Source organism: Leishmania infantum, chromosome 33 (assembly GCF_000002875.2).
Source record: "Leishmania infantum JPCM5 genome chromosome 33".
Taxonomy (NCBI): Eukaryota; Euglenozoa; class Kinetoplastea; order Trypanosomatida; family Trypanosomatidae; genus Leishmania; species Leishmania infantum.
The window spans coordinates 124,079-145,478 of NC_009417.2; the positions used below are offsets into that span (position 1 = coordinate 124,079).

Sequence of the window (21,400 nt, forward strand, 5' to 3'; positions counted from 1 at the left end):
ACAGGCAGAGAGTGGGAGAGAATATCCTATGCGGACCTGGGTAAGGGCGCGGGGAGGATCACTCAGGGCTATCGTAGAGGATCGTGCGGAGGTGAAGTACGCTCCGTATTGCGTCCTTGATAGCTTCAACGGCGGGACACGCAACATCGAGGCTCAAGGAAAGGCAGAGGGAGGAAAGAAAGCAGGGGAGATGGCCCGGCCAAAATCGAATGCGGCGCGATTCCTACAAGGCCTCAGTGGATAGATACGACGACACGCGTACACGCCGGCGAGCAAAGGGAACGAAAGTGAGGAAAGGGAAAGAAACGGGGGCTCACGCGCGTTAGAGCGATCGGTCACCTTAGCGGCTCCTCCAAAAAGTTACTGGGATCCTGATGAGGTGGCGTCCATCCCTGAACTACACGCCGATCGCCGCTGCGCTCACCACCACGAGCGGCACTCTTTTCGAAAACGCGCCAGAACTTCAATGTCTCATCTGCCTGGGCCGCACAGACGCGCTCCTGGTCCGGGGCCATGGTGAGGCAGCTCAGCGAGGCATCGCAGTGGGGCGCAGTGAAGGTGGCGAGGAGGTGGAACGTGGACGCCTTTCGGAGTTGCAGTTGCCCCTTGTTTTTATGTGCTGTTAGCACCTCACCATGTGCGCCGTTGCATACCAGGTCAGAGATGGGGTGCTGGGTGTTGACGGCGCGTGTGAGGTACTGAGCCAGATGTTCGCGATTGCAGCCGAACCCGATACCCTCTTCATCGGCCGTGGTGTCCATCTCGATGGTGCGCTTTGGGGCGTGGGTGTCTATGAGGCACATAACGCCGTCTTCACCGCCGGTGAAGAGGCGGCTGCGCTTCTGTGGATCCCAGCGGGCGGCGTTGACGCTTCCCTGGTGAACGCCGTCGAACGCGTAGCGCGGTGTCGAGGCGCGTCGGACGTCCCACACGCGCACCGATCCATCACTTCCTCCTGTTGCGAGGTAGAAGGGCTCTGCGGCGCAGTAGTGCAGGTTCGTCACGCCACCCACGTGGCCTTCGTAGGTGGCCACCAGAGCGTCCTTAGCGCGGAGGTCGAAGGCGCAGGTAGTGCCATAAGGCCCGCCTGAGGCCACCGCCAGCATCGGACCTTTCACGGATAGCCCCGTCACCTCCAGTCCAGACGGGAGGCGCACGACACGCAGGAAGCTCGATGTGCGGGAGTCGAAAATCGCTGTGGTGCCGTCCTGCACACTCATTGCCACGCAGGAGCACTTCTGCAGCCATTGAACGCAGCGGATGCGCATGGCGCCGTCGAGCTCCACCACCTTTTCGGCTTCGCCGCTATCACCGCTCCACGAGTACAGGGACTTGCCCATTCCGATCGCGATGCAGTTGTTGGCGCCCCAGTCCAGCAACTGCGTCGCCTTGGATGGAAACTGTGGGGCATCCAGAACACGCTCGGGGGTGGTGTTGAAGACGCGGGCTCCACAGACGCCCCGGCTGCTGCTGCCGGATGTGTAGATCGTGCGAGAGCGCACGCGTGGCAACGCCGAGGAGAGACCCGCCCCGACGGATGTGGCGACGGCCGTGCTGCCTACCCCTCTTGTGGGGCCCTTGGCTGAGAGGGTGGCGAGACGAAGCGAGGAGGCCTCTGTCGGACTGACCACACCCAACGATCGCGGAGGCACCTCAGTGGAGGTGTTGTCTGCAAACCGCAGCACCTCTCCGCCAAGTCCTCTGCGCGCAGAGCTGACTAGACCGTCCGCACTAGCCCGCCAGCCGCTTCCACACTCCTCGTTGCCGGGGCTGGCGACGCCTCTTTCGTCTGGCATAGCGGCGCTCGACTCACAAACACTCAGGTTCGGCCCTGGCGTCGTAAGGGTCCGAGCGTAGGCGATTGTGCCGGAACCGTCTGCGGTGCCGTTGTTCGTGGCTGCCATCACGCCACCGCGATGGCCGATGAGATGGTCTGCCAGCACATCGTTGTAGAGCGACGTCATGTAAGAGGAGTCGTCCGACACCATGGACTCGGAGAAGCTGGTGAGGACGCTAGAGGGGGGTGTGGGGGCCGCCGTTGCGGCATATCCGTTCGCATTGGTAGCGGTGGCAGAAACTACAGGAGCGGGCCCTGGAGTTACGTGGCGACCGGCGGGAGCTGCAGTGCCATAAGGGTTGCGACCGTAGTCTCGACCGCCGCAGCAGCCCATACGGAGCGGTGAGCCCGTTGATGTCTGAGCCCCGCATGCCGTGGACGACATGAGGTTGAACGACGAAACCGTCATGTCAATACCCACCCGCTGAGGGATGTGACGCGAGAGCCGATGCGGTGCGCTACGGCGGCCCTCCTCGTCCTCGTCGTCCCCCTTGTCATTGCGGTACGGTGTCGAGAGCGGCTCTGTAGGAAAGGCCTCTCGCGACGCGCGGCGATGTTCGGTACGGGTGCTGCGGCGAGCCGATCGCCCCTCCGCCTTGAACAGCCTCGCCTCGCGCGAAAGCGCGGACGGCCGACCGCTACTTTCAGGTGACTCAGAGTTGCAATCAAGCGTCCACTGCTGCATGGTCAGCGCGATTTCTTCTGCACGACTGTGGGTGTCTACGTCCGTCCAAATCCCGTTATGTGTCGGTGTAGACGGCAAACGCAGCAAGCCTGTCTCAATGCACTGGGAGCTGCGACGACCACGGAAGCGCACCTACACAATACAACACGAGCACAAAGACGCGACGGATGGGGAAAGGATGGTGCACGGAAAGAAAGCCCAACTGCGGCGCAGCAGTGGTGGTGACGCTCTCTTCGACTCTCTGTCTCGCGATAACCGTGGCCTGTCGAGTGGTTAGAGTAAGTAGTGTGCAAAAGTGGGAAGAAAGACCAACAGAAGAAGGCCAGCGGCGGCCAGACACAGGACGAGCACAAAAAGGAAAGGAAGCCTCCAGCGCAGATCTGCCCAATAGCGCCCACACGGGTAACTCTAAGGGAACACGATGGGGTGTGCGCGTGTGCTCAACTGTGCGGCGGGCGTTGGAGAGCAGCGATTCAACAGGATGGGGAGAGGCGGTCGAAGGGGTTTGCGTGTAGGAATTAAGAAGAAAGAACCAGGATGATCTAGTAAAGCCAGCGAGAAGCAAACACAAATGTAGTGAGGGTGAAGAGAGAAAACACGTTCGCGTTCTAAGCAACGGCAGAATGTAAACATGTATATATACACACGCACAACGGTATGTGAGTGTATATGTGTGGGCGTGTGTGTGTGCGTGTGCAAACGCGAACGTCTACGTGCTCAATGATGTAGCGGTTCCGTCTGGTCGTTTTGTGCGCGCGCCTCTCTCGCGCACTCTCCTCCGTCACACTCTGCGAGCCCCAAGGTGATATGATGAGCGGAGAGCAGCCGGATGCCGGTCCAAGTGCGTCGAGCAACACACGCAAACCACGTACACTGGAGGCAGCGCGAGAGAAGAGCAAGTGAAAGAGGAGGGACTGGGTGTGCACGCTTACTCCACCACACGCACAGTAGGCGGCACGAGGAGCACCAAAAACAAAAACGAGAGCCTGTCAGAGGTGGAGTTGGCAGGTGATGTTGAGGATGAAAGACCGACACTGAAAAGAATCTGAGTAGCTGTGGGCAAATCTCTGTGGAGCACCGACAAGACGGAGAGCAGCGCTGGGGTCCTGCGGCCGCGTGTGGAAGTATCTGCCGCGTCGTTTGTGTGCGCCCTTGCGTCTAGTTTCGCGTGCTTCGATTATGAGGGGGGACTTGATAGCGGCCGCCTTGTTTCTACTGCGTGCAGCGGTCAGCAGCGGAGAGAAGGGGAAGGGGGAGGGGAAGGGGGGACGCAGACGGTCAGCAAGCGGTTCGCCGTCGTAGACAATGCGGAAGGCGAGATGGAAAGATGGTAAGCAAGGGTTTTCTTGTCAAAGAGAGGGAGAGACGAAAGAGGAGCATGCGCTGGGACAGCAACGCCCCTACTCGCCATCACCGCAAGCACGCACACATGCGAGTCCGCGTGCGCATGTCGCCCCTGGGCAACGGCGGCGAGATGCGGCAAACGAGTTGTGCATGCTTGGCATTCAGAGACGCACTCGCAAGACGCTCGTGGGGTGTCCAGCGGTGAGTGCGTGTGTGCGGGAAAGCTTTGCTTTTCTGCCCTTTCTTTTTCGTCTCTTGCACGGTGTTGAGTGCACGGATTTGTGTGTGCACGTACCCGGGGGCAGCGGTGCGAGGTGTTTGGCGGTGGTGGTGGATCAAAGGGCAGCACCTTTCCTTTCCCAGACCTTACTTGAGGTCTCCGCAGACACGCACACAAATGTGTGCATATGTGTGCGTACGCGTAAAGATATTTCCTCGCACCTTCGGGAGCTCTTGCACAAGACGCATCACTAGACAAAGACGGCAAGAGAAATTCCTCTCCCCCCTCAAGGAGGGCAGCCACTCAGGGCATGACATCGCACCGCCTGCATCTCCGCCTTCCCTGCTAGGCGCTGAAGCGCACCGCGCCCGACATGGATACCCAGCCTCGAGCTCCACCACGTACATCGGCGCAGCTACGCATGTATAGGCACCTCAACCGGATTGTACATGTCTGCTGGCTGAGCCGAGGAAAGGTAGAGACCAAGATGCCGCACAACGTCATAAGCCAGGGTGCCCTCACCAAGCGCCTGGCGCAGGAACGGGAAGACTTTCCAGTAATAGTCTGGTGGAATAAAGAAGCCTAGGCGGTGAAGCAGAACCATGGCCGGTACGTCCCCCGTCAGCATGGCGACCATGCCAGGCTTCGCGGACTGGGTGATGATGTTCTTGGCCGGCCGCACCGGCCGCGCGTCGCGGAAGGCAAAAAAGTAGATAAACTGCTCAAACTGCGTTCGACGCTTCTTCCAGTGCTTCGACAGGTCCGTGATGACGCGGGTTTTGTTGTCGCGGATGGCGTCGAACTTCAGCATGGCGTTGAGCGCCGCCCAGTCCTCGTGCGCCGTGACGGGCGGCAGCGGGAGGTGGTACCCCTCGCCACACAGGTACTCCTCGACGAGATGCACCACGCGAGGGCTCTGCTCCGCCAGCATGCGCAAGCGCAGGGAGCTTTGTTTCGCATCAAACACCAGCGCGAGCCGCAGCAGTGACTCCACAACCAACGCCCGCTGCATGAGAGCCGCTCCCAGCTTGGTCGACATAACGTAGCGGCTTGTTCGCTGAAGGATGTGCTGTATCGCAGTGCAGGAATGGAGCTCACCCTGAGCGCATATAGGGCAGGTGTACAGGCGCGCTTGCGCCTCGTCGTCGAGGTCCTCGGTGCGGGCGACGCTGGTGGGCGGCGATGAAGCAGGTCGGCTTGCATGCGATCGATGCTCGACAAGCCGCATCGCAGCGTCCACGTTAACGTATTCCATCGCACATGGCAGTCCAAGTAGCGGCGCAAGGCTCTCCGGAATCTTCAGGAACGGCGGATGATCCACGACGCGGCCTCGCATGACTTGCTCAATGGCCGCAGGGCGTAAGGACAAGAGCTGCTGCTTCGAGTAGCGGATCATCGCGGCTCCTTGGTTGGGCGGCGGCGGTGATATCTCTATCGGCACCGCCGCGTTCGCCGACGGCGGAGAATTCGATGAGCATAGGGCGAGCGCCGGGGAGATGGCTGAGGAGGTGGTTGCAGACGGCTTCGGATGGTGGATTGCGTTGTCCCTTGAGCGGCGCAGCCGCTCTGCTGCGGTCATCGGGGTCGCGGTCACTGGACTGGCTTGACAGCAGCTCACTCCTGGAGTCTTAGAGGACAAAGGTGGGGTTACAGGCGGTGCGGGCTTTCGCCGTGCCAGCGCGTTGGCAATCACCGCTGACGGCACATACGCAGTAGCGCTCGGATTCATCTGCGGAGGCTGCACGCGCACGTCACTGCAGAAAACGTTGAATTTCGCTGATCAGCGTATGCCAGGACATACAAGTGCTCTAGCAACAGCACGTACATGCGCCAGCTGCCTAGCTGCGTGCACTGGAATGAAGGGACCAGGCAGCGCGACTACCAACAGGGAAGACGATGATGGGGAAGGGGGAGAAGGTGCACAGCAAAAAGAAAGTGAAAGAGGGAGAGCCGCATCTGCGCGCAGGCTTGGAGAGGGGAAAGAGGGGAGGGTCGACGGCAGCCAAGTGGTGCAGACAGGTATCCGAGTGAAAAACTGCTGTCACTTCGTTCATCCGCTCCGCTTCCGAGGGCAGCATCCCACGCAGGGGGGAGAGCCAGCTTGAGTTGGCGACAGCACACGCGTCAATACGATGCGCACACACAAATGAAAATTCGCTTTCCTTCCCAGCGTGTGCCCGCCCTCTGCCGTCCAGCACGAGCTCCAGCGCCACCCCACCCCGGCATGTCGCAGGCCCCATCCCGCCCTGCGAAGCAGCGGTGCGCGCACGCGGTACAGCAATGCGTCGGCCCAGTCATCTCAGCACCGCCTCCGCCTCAAGCCCCGACCACCACTACCGCCGCATCGCGCAGGTCGCCTCACAGCCGCTCCCACATCATGCCGGTCGCCACGTGATGCAGCCCCCTCCGAGGGGCCTCGGGCTCCCCACACCAGCGGGCAGTGCGAGGGTCGGGTGGTGGGGTGCGTTCCAGCGACGCGGACACTCTGCCCATCATGTGGATGGCACACGTGTGCCCACGGTCGCAGGTCGCTCAGACGCAACGCCGTCCAGGACCTGCTATCCGACACCAGCAGCGACACATCGCTCTCACCTCGCCCCAGGTCGTAGGCGCCTCACCCTGTCACCACCAGAGGTGGCTCCGCATTTGGCAGGGATAGAGAGCGGCGGGCGGCTTCGCCTCCACCCAGAGAGAGTCGGCGTGTGTACTGGGCCCTGAGCTGCCACGCACCGAGAGGCGTGCCCACACACACGCACACACTCACCATGAGGGCCACGCGCACAAGCAACAACGTCATGAAGACAAACGCGAAAGCGTGTAAAACTCTGCGAATTCGCGCACACACATTCACGCACTCGCGTGCGCAACCACTTCGCGCGTGGGTGGAGTATTGACGACGATGCCTGCATGTCTACCGGTGCGCGGGCACTTCCACACGCTATACGTGGTAAAATCAACCAATAAAACAGAAAAGCGAAATGGCAAGAAAATCGAGTGGGCCGTCTGAGGCGAAATACCGGCAGAAGCCTAGAAAGAGGAGAGGGAGAGGGAGGCAGGGGGATTTCTCGCCTGCGCTGCACACTCGTTCGAGAAGATAAACAACAGCAAACTCGGACGTGACATCTTGGCACACACGTCGGTTTCAGTGCTGCTCGTCCCTCGTCCTCCAACTCACGGGCCCCGCCCCTACAGCTATCCGCAGTTTCACTCGTGCACGTGTGGCGGGGTGACCGTGTCTGGCAAAAAAGCACGCTTCTTCACCCATGGAGGGCGAAACGTGTACAGGACGTGCCCGTCGTCGGTCAGCACGTCCCAGCCTTCCTCCACCTTCGAGAGGCTGAACTCGCGAACGGCGTCGTTGTACTTGAGGCAAGCGTTCATGTACTGCAGTAGCTCCGTCGCCTGCTTCTTCGAGAGTTTCTCAAGAGAAAAGTACACTGCGATGAGGTCCTCGGCGGTGGACACCACCACCGGCGCCGCCACCCACCAGTCGGGGGCGATGGAGCGATAAAGCATCTTGACACAGTCGCCCAGCATGAAGCGAGTAGGCACGTCCAGTCCGCCGCTTCCTGAGGGCACAAATGGCTTGCCGAGGCGCTTGCTTTCACTCAGGAATCGCTCCTGGCGGCGAGCCTCAGCCGCTGCCTCGTAGGGGTCGCTTGGGGTGGGCCCCCCAGCGCAGGCCTTTGCGAGTGATCGGTACTGCTGCCTCTGCGGTCGACTACGAAGCTGCGGTGCACTAATCGGCAACGCGGCCTGTGGCGGTGATGCAGCATCAGCACCAACAGAGGATGCCGAGGGAGAGGCGGTGCGTCGTGCCGATGAGGCGCGAGCGACAGAGTCGTGCATAGGGGTGCAAGCGCCGAGGGCACCGTTGTGGCTGCGGTGCCGCGGCGCGTAGATCTCCTCCAGCTCCGTGCTTGCACGCGGAACGCAGCGGTTGGCACTGCCAAGGCGGCTCGCAGTTTGCCCACCAGAGCCGCTTTTGGCCAACGTGCTGCGGCTGCGTTGCAGGACTCTCTGCAGCGATCGCAGGCTCCGCGGCGACATCTGCTGCTGGTGTGGATTCGCGCGCCTCGTCTTCGCCGAGGGGTTAACTGTCAGCTGAGGCAAGGTCGACGTGACTGCGAGGGCGTCGTAAGGCACCGCTAAACCGCTTGTCTGCGAGAGCGTCAGGAAGTGCTGCTCCCTGCGCTTCTGCAGCTCTACCTGCAGTGCGTGGTAGCGTGTGAGCAAGTCATGGGGAACGTATTCGCTGTCGTAGTAGTCCTTCATTGTAGCATATCCAGGCGCATCGCGAAGGGCGCTCATGGTGGACGAGTAAAAGGCAAAGAGCTGATGCGATGCCGCTATGCAACGAGAGCAGCATTCACGGCAGAATGCGCAGACAGAAAAGGCTCCGAGTGATGAGCCGTTCGTTTCGTACGCGACCTCCTGCCCAGCGTCAGGCCGTGGGCATGTGTGTGTGTGTGTGTGTGTGTGCTTGGAGAGGGGGCAGGGGCAAAGAAGGAAAGGGTAGCCGAATGCGGAGAAACGAGACCGGCAGAAGATGCGGCGCCGCACGCGGAGCTCTTTGTCGCTCACGCAGCTGCTAGCATCGATATTCCATCATCCATTTTTGCCGCACTCTCACCTGGGGGGGGGGGGTCTGTTCCCACTCTTCCGCACGTTTGTTTGAGAGCGTTTGTGCAAGCGTCGAGCTAGAAGCGTACACGGAGGCCAGCGTGACATCCCATTAGGTGCGCCGGTGCACCCGGGACTGTGGACGCGGAGGTGTGTGTGTGTGTGCCCACCGAAAAGCCGAAATAGCGAGAGTACGAGCCAAGAAGCGAAACGTACACCCAGAGGCAAGAAGTAAAGCTGAAAGATCACGCACACGCGCACTGAAGATGCCGAAGACAGGGGGGAGTGTATCGCGGCGTTCCCAAGTGATACACACACACCTGCCATACACGGATACGTGCAGAGAGGGCAGAAGCAGAAAACCTTCCGGTACTTTCCTCCCGCAAAGTGCGGCAGCGGCGGGAGAAATGGGGAGGGGAGTTCCCGTGTATTCGATGAATGTCCATCGCCGCGGGTTGCTACCCTCCTCTCCACCCACTTTCCCTGCGGCGATCGCCTCCTCCCTCTTAGCAGCAATGACCGTTGATCAGCAGTCACCCAAGAGAGAAAAAAAGGGGCAGAGTCACGTAAAATGAGCAAGCCACTGCCGCAACACACGACATCAGAGAGAGAAGACGCACTGCTGTCTACTCGCGGACCTCACTGTCAGCCCTGTTAAAAGCGTCACGAGATGCCTTAGCTGCACCGGTGAGCGGCTTGGCCGACAGGAGCGCCTCCCGCTCCATCGAGAAGGCGGTCGCGAAGCGCACGAAATACTCAAACATGTCGGAGAAGGTGTGCCCCTCGCGTGCCTCGATGTCGTTGTGCCCACAGCCCGCAAACCACCTGTGAAAGGCCCCGATGCTGACGTTGGCAGCGGTCACGTCGAGGCGCTCCTCCGCCACCCGCCGCACCGCCTCGGGCAGGCCATCGTAGGCGCGGCGATAGAGATCGAACACACTGGCTTTCTCTCCATCAGGGGGTGGCTGGGCAGTGGCGAGCGCCTCGTCAGCAACGCTGATAGCCGCGGATGCCTTCGTAGTGTTTTTTGGTCCTGTTGAGGCAGCGCCCAGCTTACTTGAGCGTTTCGCCTGCTTTGCCCGCGCCCCCTCACGCTTCTTCAAGAGTCGTTGCAACGCGCTGTTGCGGCGCGCTACGATGTCCTCGAGTAACTCGCTCGAGCAATGGTGTGGGACGACGTTGTCGCGGGTTCCGTGCATCATCAGCACCGGACACTCCATGATGTGCTCGATGCGGCGGTAGTTCGGAAACAAGTCAACGCAACAGCAGAAGTGCGGAAGGCAACAAGACGAGACGACGCGGAGGCAGGAGGTAAAGGTCGATATAAGCACTAAGCCCCCCACCTTCTTGTGATGCTTCTCAGCGAGGTAGCACGCCGGCCCACCCCCGACGGAGCGGCCAACGATAATAATGCGGTGAGCAGGGTAGCCGAGGGAGAGGAGGTGGGCGTACATGTGATCGGCGTCGCTGTAGACGCTCTTCTCCGTCACCTCCGCTGGCGTCGCAGCGTCGGGAAAGCCAGAAAAACCGTAGCCGCAGTAGTCGTACACCACCACCGCCACTCCAAAGACGCAGGCCATGGACTGCGCGTAGCTGAAGGCGCCGCCGAGGTCCTCGGCGTTGCCGTGGTGGAAGAGCAGGACCATGGAGGAGCGCACGACCCGTTCGAGGTTGTCCTTGGTCACGAGATCGCCTTTTGAATCAAAGTGGAAGTACGAAATTCTCTCGCCGCTCTTCTTGCTCGTAAAGCTCATGTGCCGCTTGCGCTGCAGCAGCTGCACCCGCTGCAGACTGTTCGGGTCCCGTGGGGGCGCAAAGACGATGCTGTTCACGAGCGACTGCAGCATCGTGAATGGAAGAAGTGAGAAGACACCGTAGGCTAGAGAGTCCGAGAGAGGGCGGGCGGGGGGAGGTGGAGGGACGGCCGGCACCGCAAGTGCGTGGAGAAGAAGTAGGAACGCGGAGACAAAAAGGAGCGGGCACATGCAACAGAAAAAAAGAAAACGGTAGACGCCGATGACAGGGAAGGTGCGAACGTCGAGGCGGATGCACTGAGGCAAGCTGACGCACAATGGCACCTGGCTGCCCTGTAGCGGAACCGCCCAGCACCAGTGGAGGACGAAGCGACGGCAGCTAGCGAGCGACAGCACACTCGAATGGCAGCAGGCGACAAACAAGGCGTAAAACAGCAATGAACCGAAGGAAGGGAGGTGTGCGTGTAGATGAGAAAGGGGGTAGGGAAAGGGGGGGGAGGCGGTGGGTGTCGCTCGCTCGCTCTCTTTCCGTGCCCATGCGATGTGTGCGTGCGGCGGGCAGTGTTGGTGTGTGAGAAGTTAGCACGAGAAAAGCCAGAAAAAGAGACACATCAGCGCGCCTCTCTTCCAACGACGAGGAGAGCACCGCTGAGCTCGTGCACACACACTCATACACACCAGGAAAAGTTTCCAGTTGCACACGGGAGGGGATGTGAGGGAGACGGAGAGAGGTGGCGGCGTTTTAGCCAAGCAGGGATGTACGTGGGACAAGTGAACATCAAGAGGGAGAGACACACGGCCTATAGAGAACGAGAGGGGCGAGGCCGCAGATGCCTCGCTGTAAGCACACATCCGCATGAGCGCGCGACCACCCACGCATATACGCGTTCGGCCAGCACTGCACACGACTGCCACTACGGTGGAAAGGCCCGGCCAGGCAGTAGCACTCGCATGCGAGAGAGAGAGAGGGGGGAGACCATCTATTCGAGAAGGACTCACAGCGATCATCATCGCATCACACACGAGGGGCGGTGCGGAATACGGGCACTTCGTCACCACGAATCCTATTCTCGCATTTGAAATTGCTTCGCCGCCACAACCGCCAGCTTTACGGGATACAAACAAGGATAGCGAGAAGATAACGCACTTGCAATGCACGAGAGCAAAGAACGACAAACACGTCTGACGCCGACGCGTTGATCGACGATGCGCGCACGAGTCGTCGAAGGGCCAACTGCTGCTTGAGGAAGAAAAGGCGGTAGCAAGGGATTGCGCCGCCTCGGCGATCGTGATGGGCGTAGGGGGAGGACACCAAGCATGTGTGTGCGCGTGTGTTGCCTGGAGAGAGACAAGTAGCGTCCCTTCTTCCTCCTCGCCTCCGACTGAAATCGATAAAGGGAAAGGGGCTTCGTAGTCTTCGTATACTTAGAAACAAGAGTAGGCCCTGTCTATGCATGATCCTCTATGCGTCTCTGCGTTCGCAAGAAAACATAAGGAAAACGTGCGTGTGTGCGTCCACCACCGCTGAGAACCCCTCCCCCTTCTCAGCCCTTCCTCTACGCAGAAAAGTGCATGCAGTCCCACGATTGAGCATGGAAGGAGAGAGAGGAGGAGGAGACAAGGCAATTGCACGTACCATCGAAGTGCGCCCGTCAATAGCCGACTACGCCACCTCGCACAGATACGGGCGGACATCTGCGTCCTGCCGGATCTCTAACTTTAGCCGCTGCACCGCCGCGTCGTGATCGTCGCCCGGTCCCTGCTGTTCCAGCTCACGGATGCGCTTGGCGTACGCCGAAACCTTCCGCACCACCGCCTCGTCGAGCGCCGCTCCAGCACTGCTCTTGGAGGCGCCCTCTTTTTCAAATGTCTCCCACTCCGCAACTTTCACCTTGGCGCACGCAATCACGGACTCTGGCAGGTGCGCCAACGACGCGACGTACAGGCCGTAACTGCGTCCGCACGGGCCTGGCTGGAGAGTGTAGGAGAAGCGCAGCGTTCCGGCCGACTCGTCGACCTCGGCGCCAAAGTGCATGTTCTGCAGAGCGCTGCACTGCTGCGGCAGCTGCGTCAGCTCGTGAAAATGTGTGGAGAACAACAGGGTCGCGCGAACACGCACCGCCACGTCCTGGGCAATCGCCCACGCCAACCCGAAGCCGTCGTACGTGGACGTACCGCGGCCGAGCTCGTCGATGATGGCGAGGGTATCCTGCGTCGCGCCTGTGAGAATCGAGGCAGACTCGAGCATCTCCACCATAAACGTAGAGACGCCCTGTGCCAAGTGATCGGTCGCGCCGACTCGGCACATGACAGCGTCGCGCACCTGAACCTCCGCCGCATCGGCCGGTACAAAGCAGCCCGCTTGCGCCAGCACCACCGCGACACCGACGCTGCGCATGTACGTGGACTTGCCGCCCATGTTGGGTCCGGTAATGAGCAGTCCGTTTGTTTGCGTGGTGAGATGGAGAGGGTTGGCCTTGTAGCCCGGCTGGCGAAGCTCTACCAAAGGATGACGGAGCCGCTTGAAGGAGAGGAGCGGCGCTGCGTCTGCGCCGCGTGCGCTTGTTCCCTCCTGCTTCACCAACGCCACAGTGCCAGGGGCCTCGCGTACAGCTGGCCGCACCATGGGACGCGGGCAATCCTTCACCACGAGAGCCCAGGCCACGAAGACGTCCAGGGTCGCTATCAGCTCCTTGGCATCGTCGAGCACGGGCAGGTAGGAGGCGATGGTGTCCACAAGCTTGCGCTTGAGGTCCATCTGCCGTGTCTCGTAGTCGTCGCTGATGCGCCGGTACTGCTCGCTGAGGGCCGCCATCTTCTCTGACACAAACCGTACGCCGTCCTTGGACGTGCTTACCGTGATAAGTTCCTTTGTGCTGCGCAGCTGGCGATCCTCCTTGCGCGAGACACGAAAGACGTAGCCATACGTACCGTGGTACTCGTGCTTGAGCTGCTTCTCATTCCACCCGTACTTGCTCAGGACGCGGCCGTACTCCTTGTCGATCTGCCGCTGCGTGCTCGTGAGCTGCTCATGCAGGGCCTGAAGCTCGTCGTCGAACGCGGCGTTCATGCGGACCGCATTGCGGTCACTGAAGTCCACCGTTGCCTCGATCAGCGTCTTCAGGTTCGCCATATGGTCGTTGATATCCTCCATCGGGGCAATGTACTCATCTTTCAAGAGCTTCGACTGCGGGCCTGTGTAGGTACCCAGAACCTGTAGAGCAGCAGGGACGACATTCACAAATTCCAGGAACGCCTGCGTGTCCTTCAGGGCGAGGCTGCGACGCTGCAGTTTGCGGTTAAGTCGATCCATGTCGCCGCACCGCTTCAGCACCTGGGTCGTGAACATGTCGCGTAGAATGGGGTTCTCCACGAAGAGTTCCACCATTGTGAGGCGCTGGTTGATATCTTCGGCGCAGCGGAGCGGCTGCAGCAGCCACTGCCGCATCGCACGCGCGCCCATGCCAGTGTGACAGCGGTTCAGCCACGAGAACACAGACGTCGGAAGGGTGCCGCGCGGCTCCGGCTTCTTGCTCACCAGGTTCAGCGCCTCGATCGCCGCGCTGTCCAGCTTCATATACGTGGACGGAACGGTGCGGCGCAGGTAGAAGGCGCGCCGATTCGACGGGTCCATGACATCAATGCGGCCGAGAATGTTCTCCACGGCTTGTCGCGCAATCGGGCAGAGCTCTAGCGACAGACGCTCCTCTGGCACTCGCAGGATCTCTGCCAGTGCCTCGAGGCCTTTTGCAGCGGCTTCCTCCTTCTGCAGCTGCTGAATCTCGCGCAGCGAGCGCACGCTCAGCTGAACGCCGCACCGCTCACATATACGGCGCACCGCGGTGATTCGGTCATCGTCGCTGAAGGTGGCTTCGGCGCCAGCGGACGCGGCGGGTGACATCACACACAACAAAAGCTCCTTCAAGTTCGTCTGCGCGACAAGCGCGTCCAGGCTGGTGAGCTGCGGCGTGTCCGTGTACTCGGCAAAGGTCAACTGCCGCAGAGTGTTATTCAGCGCCGCAAAGCCAATCGCTGTCCCCGTGTCCTGCGTTGCACCGAACACGAGGGAGCCGCTCGCCAGCAGTTGAATCTCCGCCTCCTCAACCTCGAAGAGCGATGCCTCAAAGTCGGTGATATTCCCTGGCGAGCCGCGCTGGCGGCACACGTACGACCCGCCGGCCGTCTCTCGCTCGTAGTACTCCACCGACACCCCACGGCGCAGCAAGCAATCGCGGATGATCTCCTTGCAGAGTGCGTCATTCACAACAACAACGTCCACCATGGCGGAGGACGAGTTGCCGCTCGACCACTTCTTCAGCACGGCAGTGGACTTGATGTACTCTTTCGCGACGAGGGTGGCCCACCAGCCCAGCACGTAACATCCCGGGTTGGAGCCTCTGGAAAACATGCGAAAGCATTGGCTGGAGTCGGCGCCAAGGGCCAGAAAGGCCTGCACAACACCACCGTCGCGCTCGTCCGTCATCGGATAAGAATGTTTGCCTTGCCCGTTATCTCTTTATCGCAAGTATGCAAGCGTGGTGGAGCACACAAGAGCCTACGCCTGTATTTGTGTCGGATTTATGCGTGTTGGGCGGCCGGACTCTCCGTGGTAGGGCAATTTGAAGATATGCCTAAAAAAGTGACCGTGTGTGAGTATGCCTGCGTGCGTAGGTGCATGTGCGCGTACAAAATTTTCTTTGCCTCATCGCATACAGTGGTCCTACAGAGAGAGAGGTGATGAAGGGGTGTTTCGGAGGCACCGATGAAGACGCGCAAATGCAGCGAGGCCCACCGCCGGAGCAGATGAATAGGAGAGAGACAGCAGAGCCTACGAACACCACACACTCGCTTTCGTTTCGTTTTTACCCTCCTTCAATGCGCCCATTCCACACCCGCAGCAGGTCCGAGAACATACGCATGCGCAGCCGCCGCTCACCCGCACCAGCGGCAGCACGGCTACATCCTCGACGTCTAGGACACACCGTCCTGTCATCGAATCGGGGCCGCGCGCCTAACGCGCACCTCTCGCCCTTCCTCGCCCCTTCTCGACAAGCGTGCTGCGCGATTGGCTCCATAAGCACCCTGGCGGGACTGCATGCCCTGATCCGGGCGAGCCGCACTCAGCGTCCTGCTCCAGGGCGGAGGCGGTGGCGTCCGTCGTGCGGTCAACAGGGGGTGGTCGGGGCGCATGCCGGATGAGCTCAGGGAGGAAGTCCGCCAGCCGCGGGTCAGGGCCCTCAAAGACCCCGCACTCTGCCAGCGTGTCCCATGTTTCACCCTCCCAGTCGCCTCACGCCGCGGCATCCCGTAGTGCCGTGAGGCGGCCCATCACATTGCAGCCCCGATGACGCCATGGTGTAGTCCCGGGGGGGGGGGGTGCTCTCGACACGTTTCCGGCGCCTGCGCCGCACCAGCTCACCCCGTCGGACGTAGGAGATGCCGCGCATTTCGCCCACATGCGCTGTGGGGCTGGTTCGTGCGGATCTCTTCGCGCCTTTTTCGTCTATCAGTCGTGCTCGTCTCACCTCTGAATGCCTTCTCTGGATGCGATACGCCATGCCCGCTGCGGTTGGCAGCGCCTGCATGCAGCGCTCGCAGCTTTCCGGTATTCAGGCCTGCTCCAGGGCGACGCCGCTGTCGTGGGGAGAGGGGGTCTCTGGACGGCTTGCCCACATGTGCCGCGACAGGCGGGACGTGGCTATGTGTCTGTAGCAGCATGAGGCACTCCGCCTTTCCCTGAGCCCGCACGCCTCTGGCAGGGGTCGGTGTGTCGAGCGGAGGGCGCACGTGGAAAAGCATGTGCCGGCGCACTAAGAGCTGGCAGCTCGTCGCTCTGAAGGGGCACAGGGGAGCAATGGTTGGATGCGCATGTATGGTGAATCATAGACACAATTCTCAGTTTGCCCGGACTGCATCATGGTAGCAAGCATCTTCAGCGAAACGAGATGGCACAGGCCTGTCCGCCGACACCAAGAGCCCGCTATCGTGCCCAAGGGCAGGCTGCGAGCTGTTGGCCCGCCCATAAAGAGTGGGCACTGAACCCAGACGCCGCGACGAGGTGGCCGGTCATCACCAGGGAGAGCCCCCCAACCCCCCCACACACACACGTGTATGGAAAACAACAGCAAAACGAAAAGACAGCAAAATGCGGTATGCGCGATGCGCAAGAGAGAAGACGCTCGCAAATCTCCAAGGAGCCACCATCGGGCGGGCACCGTACGCAACATCAACGCTACTGCACGCACTCACGCACACTGGTACGCCCTCTTCACCTCGTGGCGCTGCGGGAACACTTGGCAGCTGCTCTCTGACCCTCGCCTCACCCCATGTGGCGTTGAAAGCTGGAGTGGCGTGGCGAGGAGAAGAGGGGTCAGGCGGAGAGGTCGATCGCGGACACAAGTACACGCCGGCACACGGGATCAGCTAGGGAGGAAGCAAGAGCAGTGCTGAAGAGCTGTCAAGTAGACGAACACGCGTAGCAAGGTGTATAGAGACTCGCACAGCGCACGCGAGGACTGGGGCGATGTAGTAAAGGGAGGGAGAAGGGGGTTGTGCGGCGGCGAGGTTCTACCGCCACGCACGCGCTCGTGTGCGTCCGGGCAGCCAGTGGCTGCAACAGCATCGCCAGCTGTAATTCCTCTTAGGTTTCCACGTTTCCGACGTTTGGGCATCGTCAATGGCATCCCGTGCAGGTAAGCACGTACGCTTGTGGTGGTCAGAGGGGGTTGCACAACCACGAGTCGCTGTTGCACGCGGAGGTCGGCGGACACCCCACCAGTCCAGACAACGTAGTTGTCGAACGACACGTTTCAGCTGCGCAGATTGCGCACGACGTCCCAGGCTCAGTGCAAAATCCAGAATGTTTCGGTGCATCGGTAGGCGATGGAGTGGGGTACGCGCACACAGGGTGATGATCTGCCCGTGCACCGGTATTGACGCAGAGCAGCTGCGGCAGCACGCTAGGGGGGGCACACCGAGGTCCCAGCACGACGCAGTCTACCTGGCTCATACAGGGGTAGGCATAGCCTCGATGCGCAGCACCGCACGTATTCATCCACGCCATGTAGGCCACGGGCGGCTGCAATGACGAGAGAAACGAACACTGCTGCGCGCTCATGAGCGCCAGCACCGCCGGTGCCCTGCGCTGACTGGAGCAGACACCAATGATAATCATGGAGGCTAGGGCACAGCAAGCCAGCAGTCCCGGAATCGTCCCCGACCACCACGTAAAATCACCGGAGGGGCTGAAGCTGAAGAGGCTGTTCATAGAGTTCGCCCTCATCACGGAGACACCGTCCGCGATCCGAACAGAAGAAGTGCTGTCCTCAACACTTTCATCTGGTAGATGCGGCTGCAGGGGCGCCGCATCGTGAGAGCTGGACAGCGCCGCACCCTGCTGCTGCTGATGCATGTGGTCTTCCTTGAAAAGCGGTCGATAACGAAGAAAAATTAGGACGGCTTGGGGAGAGGGAGAGAGGAAGAGGTGGCAAGGGCGGGAAACGCGGGAAAGGCGGGTAGGGTAACAAACACAAGTAGCCGTGTATCCGTTCATAGAAGGACTACGACTGCGAACACAACTACTGCCACGATGGGTATGCCTCCTTAAGCGCCTGGCTTCATGAAGCAGTGAGACGGCACCCGCGAAAAGTTACAGCACGCAACTGGTGCCTTGCCAAATCTTCTAGTCCCTTACAACGAGATTCGCTGGCAAAGGCTGCCGATCGGCTCAGACACACATCCCTCCACGGAAAAAAAAGCACCTCATTTTTCCTTCATAAAATGTGCCCGATCTCTGCCGTCCAACACGAGCTCCAGCGCCACCCCACCCCGGCATGTCGCAGGCCCCATCCCGCCCTGCGAAGCAGCGGTGCGCGCACGCGGTACAGCAATGCGTCGGCCCAGTCATCTCAGCACCGCCTCCGCCTCAAGCCCCGACCACCACCGCCGCCGCATCGCGCAGGTCGCCTCACAGCCGCTCCCACATCATGCCGGTCGCCACGTGATGCAGCCCCCTCCGAGGGGCCTCGGGCTCCCCACACCAGCGGGCAGTGCGAGGGTCGGGTGGTGGGGTGCGTTCCAGCGACGCGGACACTCTGCCCATCATGTGGATGGCACACGTGTGCCCACGGTCGCAGGTCGCTCAGACGCAACGCCGTCCAGGACCTGCTATCCGACACCAGCAGCGACACATCGCTCTCACCTCGCCCCAGGTCGTAGGCGCCTCACCCTGTCACCACCAGAGGTGGCTCCGCATTTGGCAGGGATAGAGAGCGGCGGGCGGCTTCGCCTCCACCCAGAGAGAGTCGGCGTGTGTACTGGGCCCTGAGCTGCCACGCACCGAGAGGCGTCGTCCGCCATCACGGCGCGTGGCACGCGAGGGATAAAAACAAAGCGAGACACCGAACGAGGCTCACGCTGCGAAATCGAGCGACTGCGCACGTGCGAAATCAAGACCGCACAGAGCAAATAATGAGGAGGGTGGAAGACGCAGCAATCCACAAGACTCGTGCTCCGTGAAGAGGCGGCGAAGAGGGATAGCAGGCGAGCTGATTAGGACCGATGACTGGTGTGGTTAGGGTGTGTAGAGAATCGCCTGTGTGGCGTCGGCTTGCACAACGAGAAAACGAGCTGCAGAGCCCCACGACTGCGAGCGCACAGCAGCGCACCAATACAGCTGCCCTGACGCGTGCAAAAGGCGGGAGAACAGCGGCGTGGCCGTGCCGCGAGTGCCCAACAACCTTTGGAGGGGAAAGCAGTATCGCTTGTGTTTGTTTATATGATAGGTGAAGATGAATGGAGGATTCTGCGAGCAGCCGTTACATGAGTCCGAACAGGCGGAGGGGGCAGGAGGGATTGCGCCTCGCGAAGAGCAGGTGGCCTGACAACCGCCACACAGGCCTATCCAAAAAACGCCTGCTCTAGCCACGCCTCCAGCCTCAAACACAAGCACGCACCCAAACGAACGCATTGGGACTTGGCCTCGCTTAGCTAAGAGTGTCACTTTAGATATTAAACAGAATCAAAGGAAAACGACGCAGCTCGGCAACACTCCAACTTTTCTCTCCCCGCAACGCGCCCATTCCACACCCGCAGCAGGTCCGAGAACATACGCATGCGCAGCCGCCGCTCACCCGCACCAGCGGCAGCACGGCTACATCCTCGACGTCTAGGACACACCGTCCTGTCATCGAATCGGGGCCGCGCGCCTAACGCGCACCTCTCGCCCTTCCTCGCCCCTTCTCGACAAGCGTGCTGCGCGATTGGCTCCATAAGCACCCTGGCGGGACTGCATGCCCTGATCCGGGCGAGCCGCACTCAGCGTCCTGCTCCAGGGCGGAGGCGGTGGCGTCCGTCGTGCGGTCAACAGGGGGTGGTCGGGGCGCATGCCGGATGAGCTCAGGGAGGAAGTCCGCCAGCCGCGGGTCAGGGCCCTCAAAGACCCCGCACTCTGCCAGCGTGTCCCATGTTTCACCCTCCCAGTCGCCTCACGCCGCGGCATCCCGTAGTGCCGTGAGGCGGCCCATCACATTGCAGCCCCGATGACGCCATGGTGTAGTCCCGGGGGGGGGGTGCTCTCGACACGTTTCCGGCGCCTGCGCCGCACCAGCTCACCCCGTCGGACGTAGGAGATGCCGCGCATTTCGCCCACATGCGCTGTGGGGCTGGTTCGTGCGGATCTCTTCGCGCCTTTTTCGTCTATCAGTCGTGCTCGTCTCACCTCTGAATGCCTTCTCTGGATGCGATACGCCATGCCCGCTGCGGTTGGCAGCGCCTGCATGCAGCGCTCGCAGCTTTCCGGTATTCAGGCCTGCTCCAGGGCGGCGCCGCTGTCGTGGGGAGAGGGGGTCTCTGGACGGCTTGCCCACATGTGCCGCGACAGGCGGGACGTGGCTATGTGTCTGTAGCAGCATGAGGCACTCCGCCTTTCCCTGAGCCCGCACGCCTCTGGCAGGGGTCGGTGTGTCGAGCGGAGGGCGCCCGTGGAAAAGCATGTGCCGGCGCACCAAGAGCTGGCAGCTCGTCGCTCTGAAGGGGCACAGGGGAGCAACGATAGACACCCGGCAGGGAAGTTCATGCAGTGCGAGTGAGACGCGCCTAATGAGGCCGCTGCCTACAAGATCAATCGCGCGAGACGAGAGGTGCTGTGAGCCTCCAGCGATTCGCGAATTTCGCACGGCATACCAAAGGGCACCACACCAGCGCGGCGTTCATCACAGAAACGACAAAAAGAAATGAGAGTCGCCATGAAAACGGCGACAGCGAGGGAACTCTGCGCCACTGCACGCCCGCTCAAAGAAGCGGCACGGCAGCACGCGATTTTGTGCAGTCCTGCTCACCGACTCACGCACGCACGCCCATACGCATACAGAGAAGCATACATCGCCCCCCCCATATGGACGCCTGGAGGGAGAGGGTATGTGTGGGGGTACTGTGCTAGTTTCACTTCTTTCCCTCGTGCTTCATTGAGCAGGCCCTGCGGTCAGGGCTACTAAAACTCCTCGTCATCATCCGGAGCCGCACCGCCCTGCGGCCCATCCGGTGTGGCGAACGGAGGAGTGGTCACGGCGGGGGTGGCGGAGGGCAGCACGATGGACGCCGCCTGCGGCAGGGCCTCTGGGCCGCCGAGAACGAAAAGACTAAGCGCGATCCCCACGGCGACGGAGGGAAGCCACCAATCCACCTTTGAGATAACAAAGTTGGAGGTGTGGTCGATGAGGTGGTGCAGCTTCTCGTAGAAGTACATGCTGCCCCACTCCTTCTGCGGCGCATGCGCGCGACCAAACATCATCTTTGCTATGGAAGACTTCGAGTGGAGAACTGTGACGGGAGAGCGCACCCCTGTGTGAGGTTTGGCAGGGAGGAGAGGGTGGGGTGATCGGGAGGTGTAGAAGGCGACGACACAAGAATCGAGCACACAAGCACGCACACGTGAAGTA

At 61.0% G+C, this 21,400-nt stretch overlaps 6 protein-coding genes across 6 annotated transcripts; all 6 read right to left on the reverse strand.

Annotated features, from left to right (window-relative positions):
• Positions 1-335: 335 nt before the first annotated feature.
• Positions 336-2,522, reverse strand: LINJ_33_0380 (conserved hypothetical protein; the record flags this gene model as incomplete). Its single annotated transcript, XM_001468083.1, has 1 exon — positions 336-2,522. One exon carries the CDS (start codon positions 2,520-2,522, stop codon positions 336-338), a length of 2,187 nt encoding a protein of 728 aa, XP_001468120.1.
• Positions 2,523-4,501: 1,979 nt separating this feature from the next.
• LINJ_33_0390 (conserved hypothetical protein) lies at positions 4,502-5,482 on the reverse strand (the record flags this gene model as incomplete). Its single annotated transcript, XM_001468084.1, has 1 exon — positions 4,502-5,482. One exon carries the CDS (start codon positions 5,480-5,482, stop codon positions 4,502-4,504), a length of 981 nt encoding a protein of 326 aa, XP_001468121.1.
• A 1,808-nt stretch (positions 5,483-7,290) lies between these two features.
• Positions 7,291-8,397, reverse strand: LINJ_33_0400 (conserved hypothetical protein; the record flags this gene model as incomplete). The annotated part of the gene is made up of 1 exon (XM_001468085.1): positions 7,291-8,397. The coding sequence occupies one exon, from the start codon at positions 8,395-8,397 to the stop codon at positions 7,291-7,293; it is 1,107 nt and encodes a 368-aa protein (XP_001468122.1).
• A 938-nt stretch (positions 8,398-9,335) lies between these two features.
• LINJ_33_0410 (putative serine peptidase) lies at positions 9,336-10,556 on the reverse strand (the record flags this gene model as incomplete). Its single annotated transcript, XM_001468086.1, has 1 exon — positions 9,336-10,556. The coding sequence occupies one exon, from the start codon at positions 10,554-10,556 to the stop codon at positions 9,336-9,338; it is 1,221 nt and encodes a 406-aa protein (XP_001468123.1).
• Positions 10,557-12,126: 1,570 nt separating this feature from the next.
• LINJ_33_0420 (MSH2) lies at positions 12,127-14,946 on the reverse strand (the record flags this gene model as incomplete). The annotated part of the gene is made up of 1 exon (XM_001468087.1): positions 12,127-14,946. The coding sequence occupies one exon, from the start codon at positions 14,944-14,946 to the stop codon at positions 12,127-12,129; it is 2,820 nt and encodes a 939-aa protein (XP_001468124.1).
• A 6,006-nt stretch (positions 14,947-20,952) lies between these two features.
• Positions 20,953-21,252, reverse strand: LINJ_33_0430 (conserved hypothetical protein; the record flags this gene model as incomplete). Its single annotated transcript, XM_001468088.1, has 1 exon — positions 20,953-21,252. The coding sequence occupies one exon, from the start codon at positions 21,250-21,252 to the stop codon at positions 20,953-20,955; it is 300 nt and encodes a 99-aa protein (XP_001468125.1).
• Between the last annotated feature and the right edge of the window lie 148 nt (positions 21,253-21,400).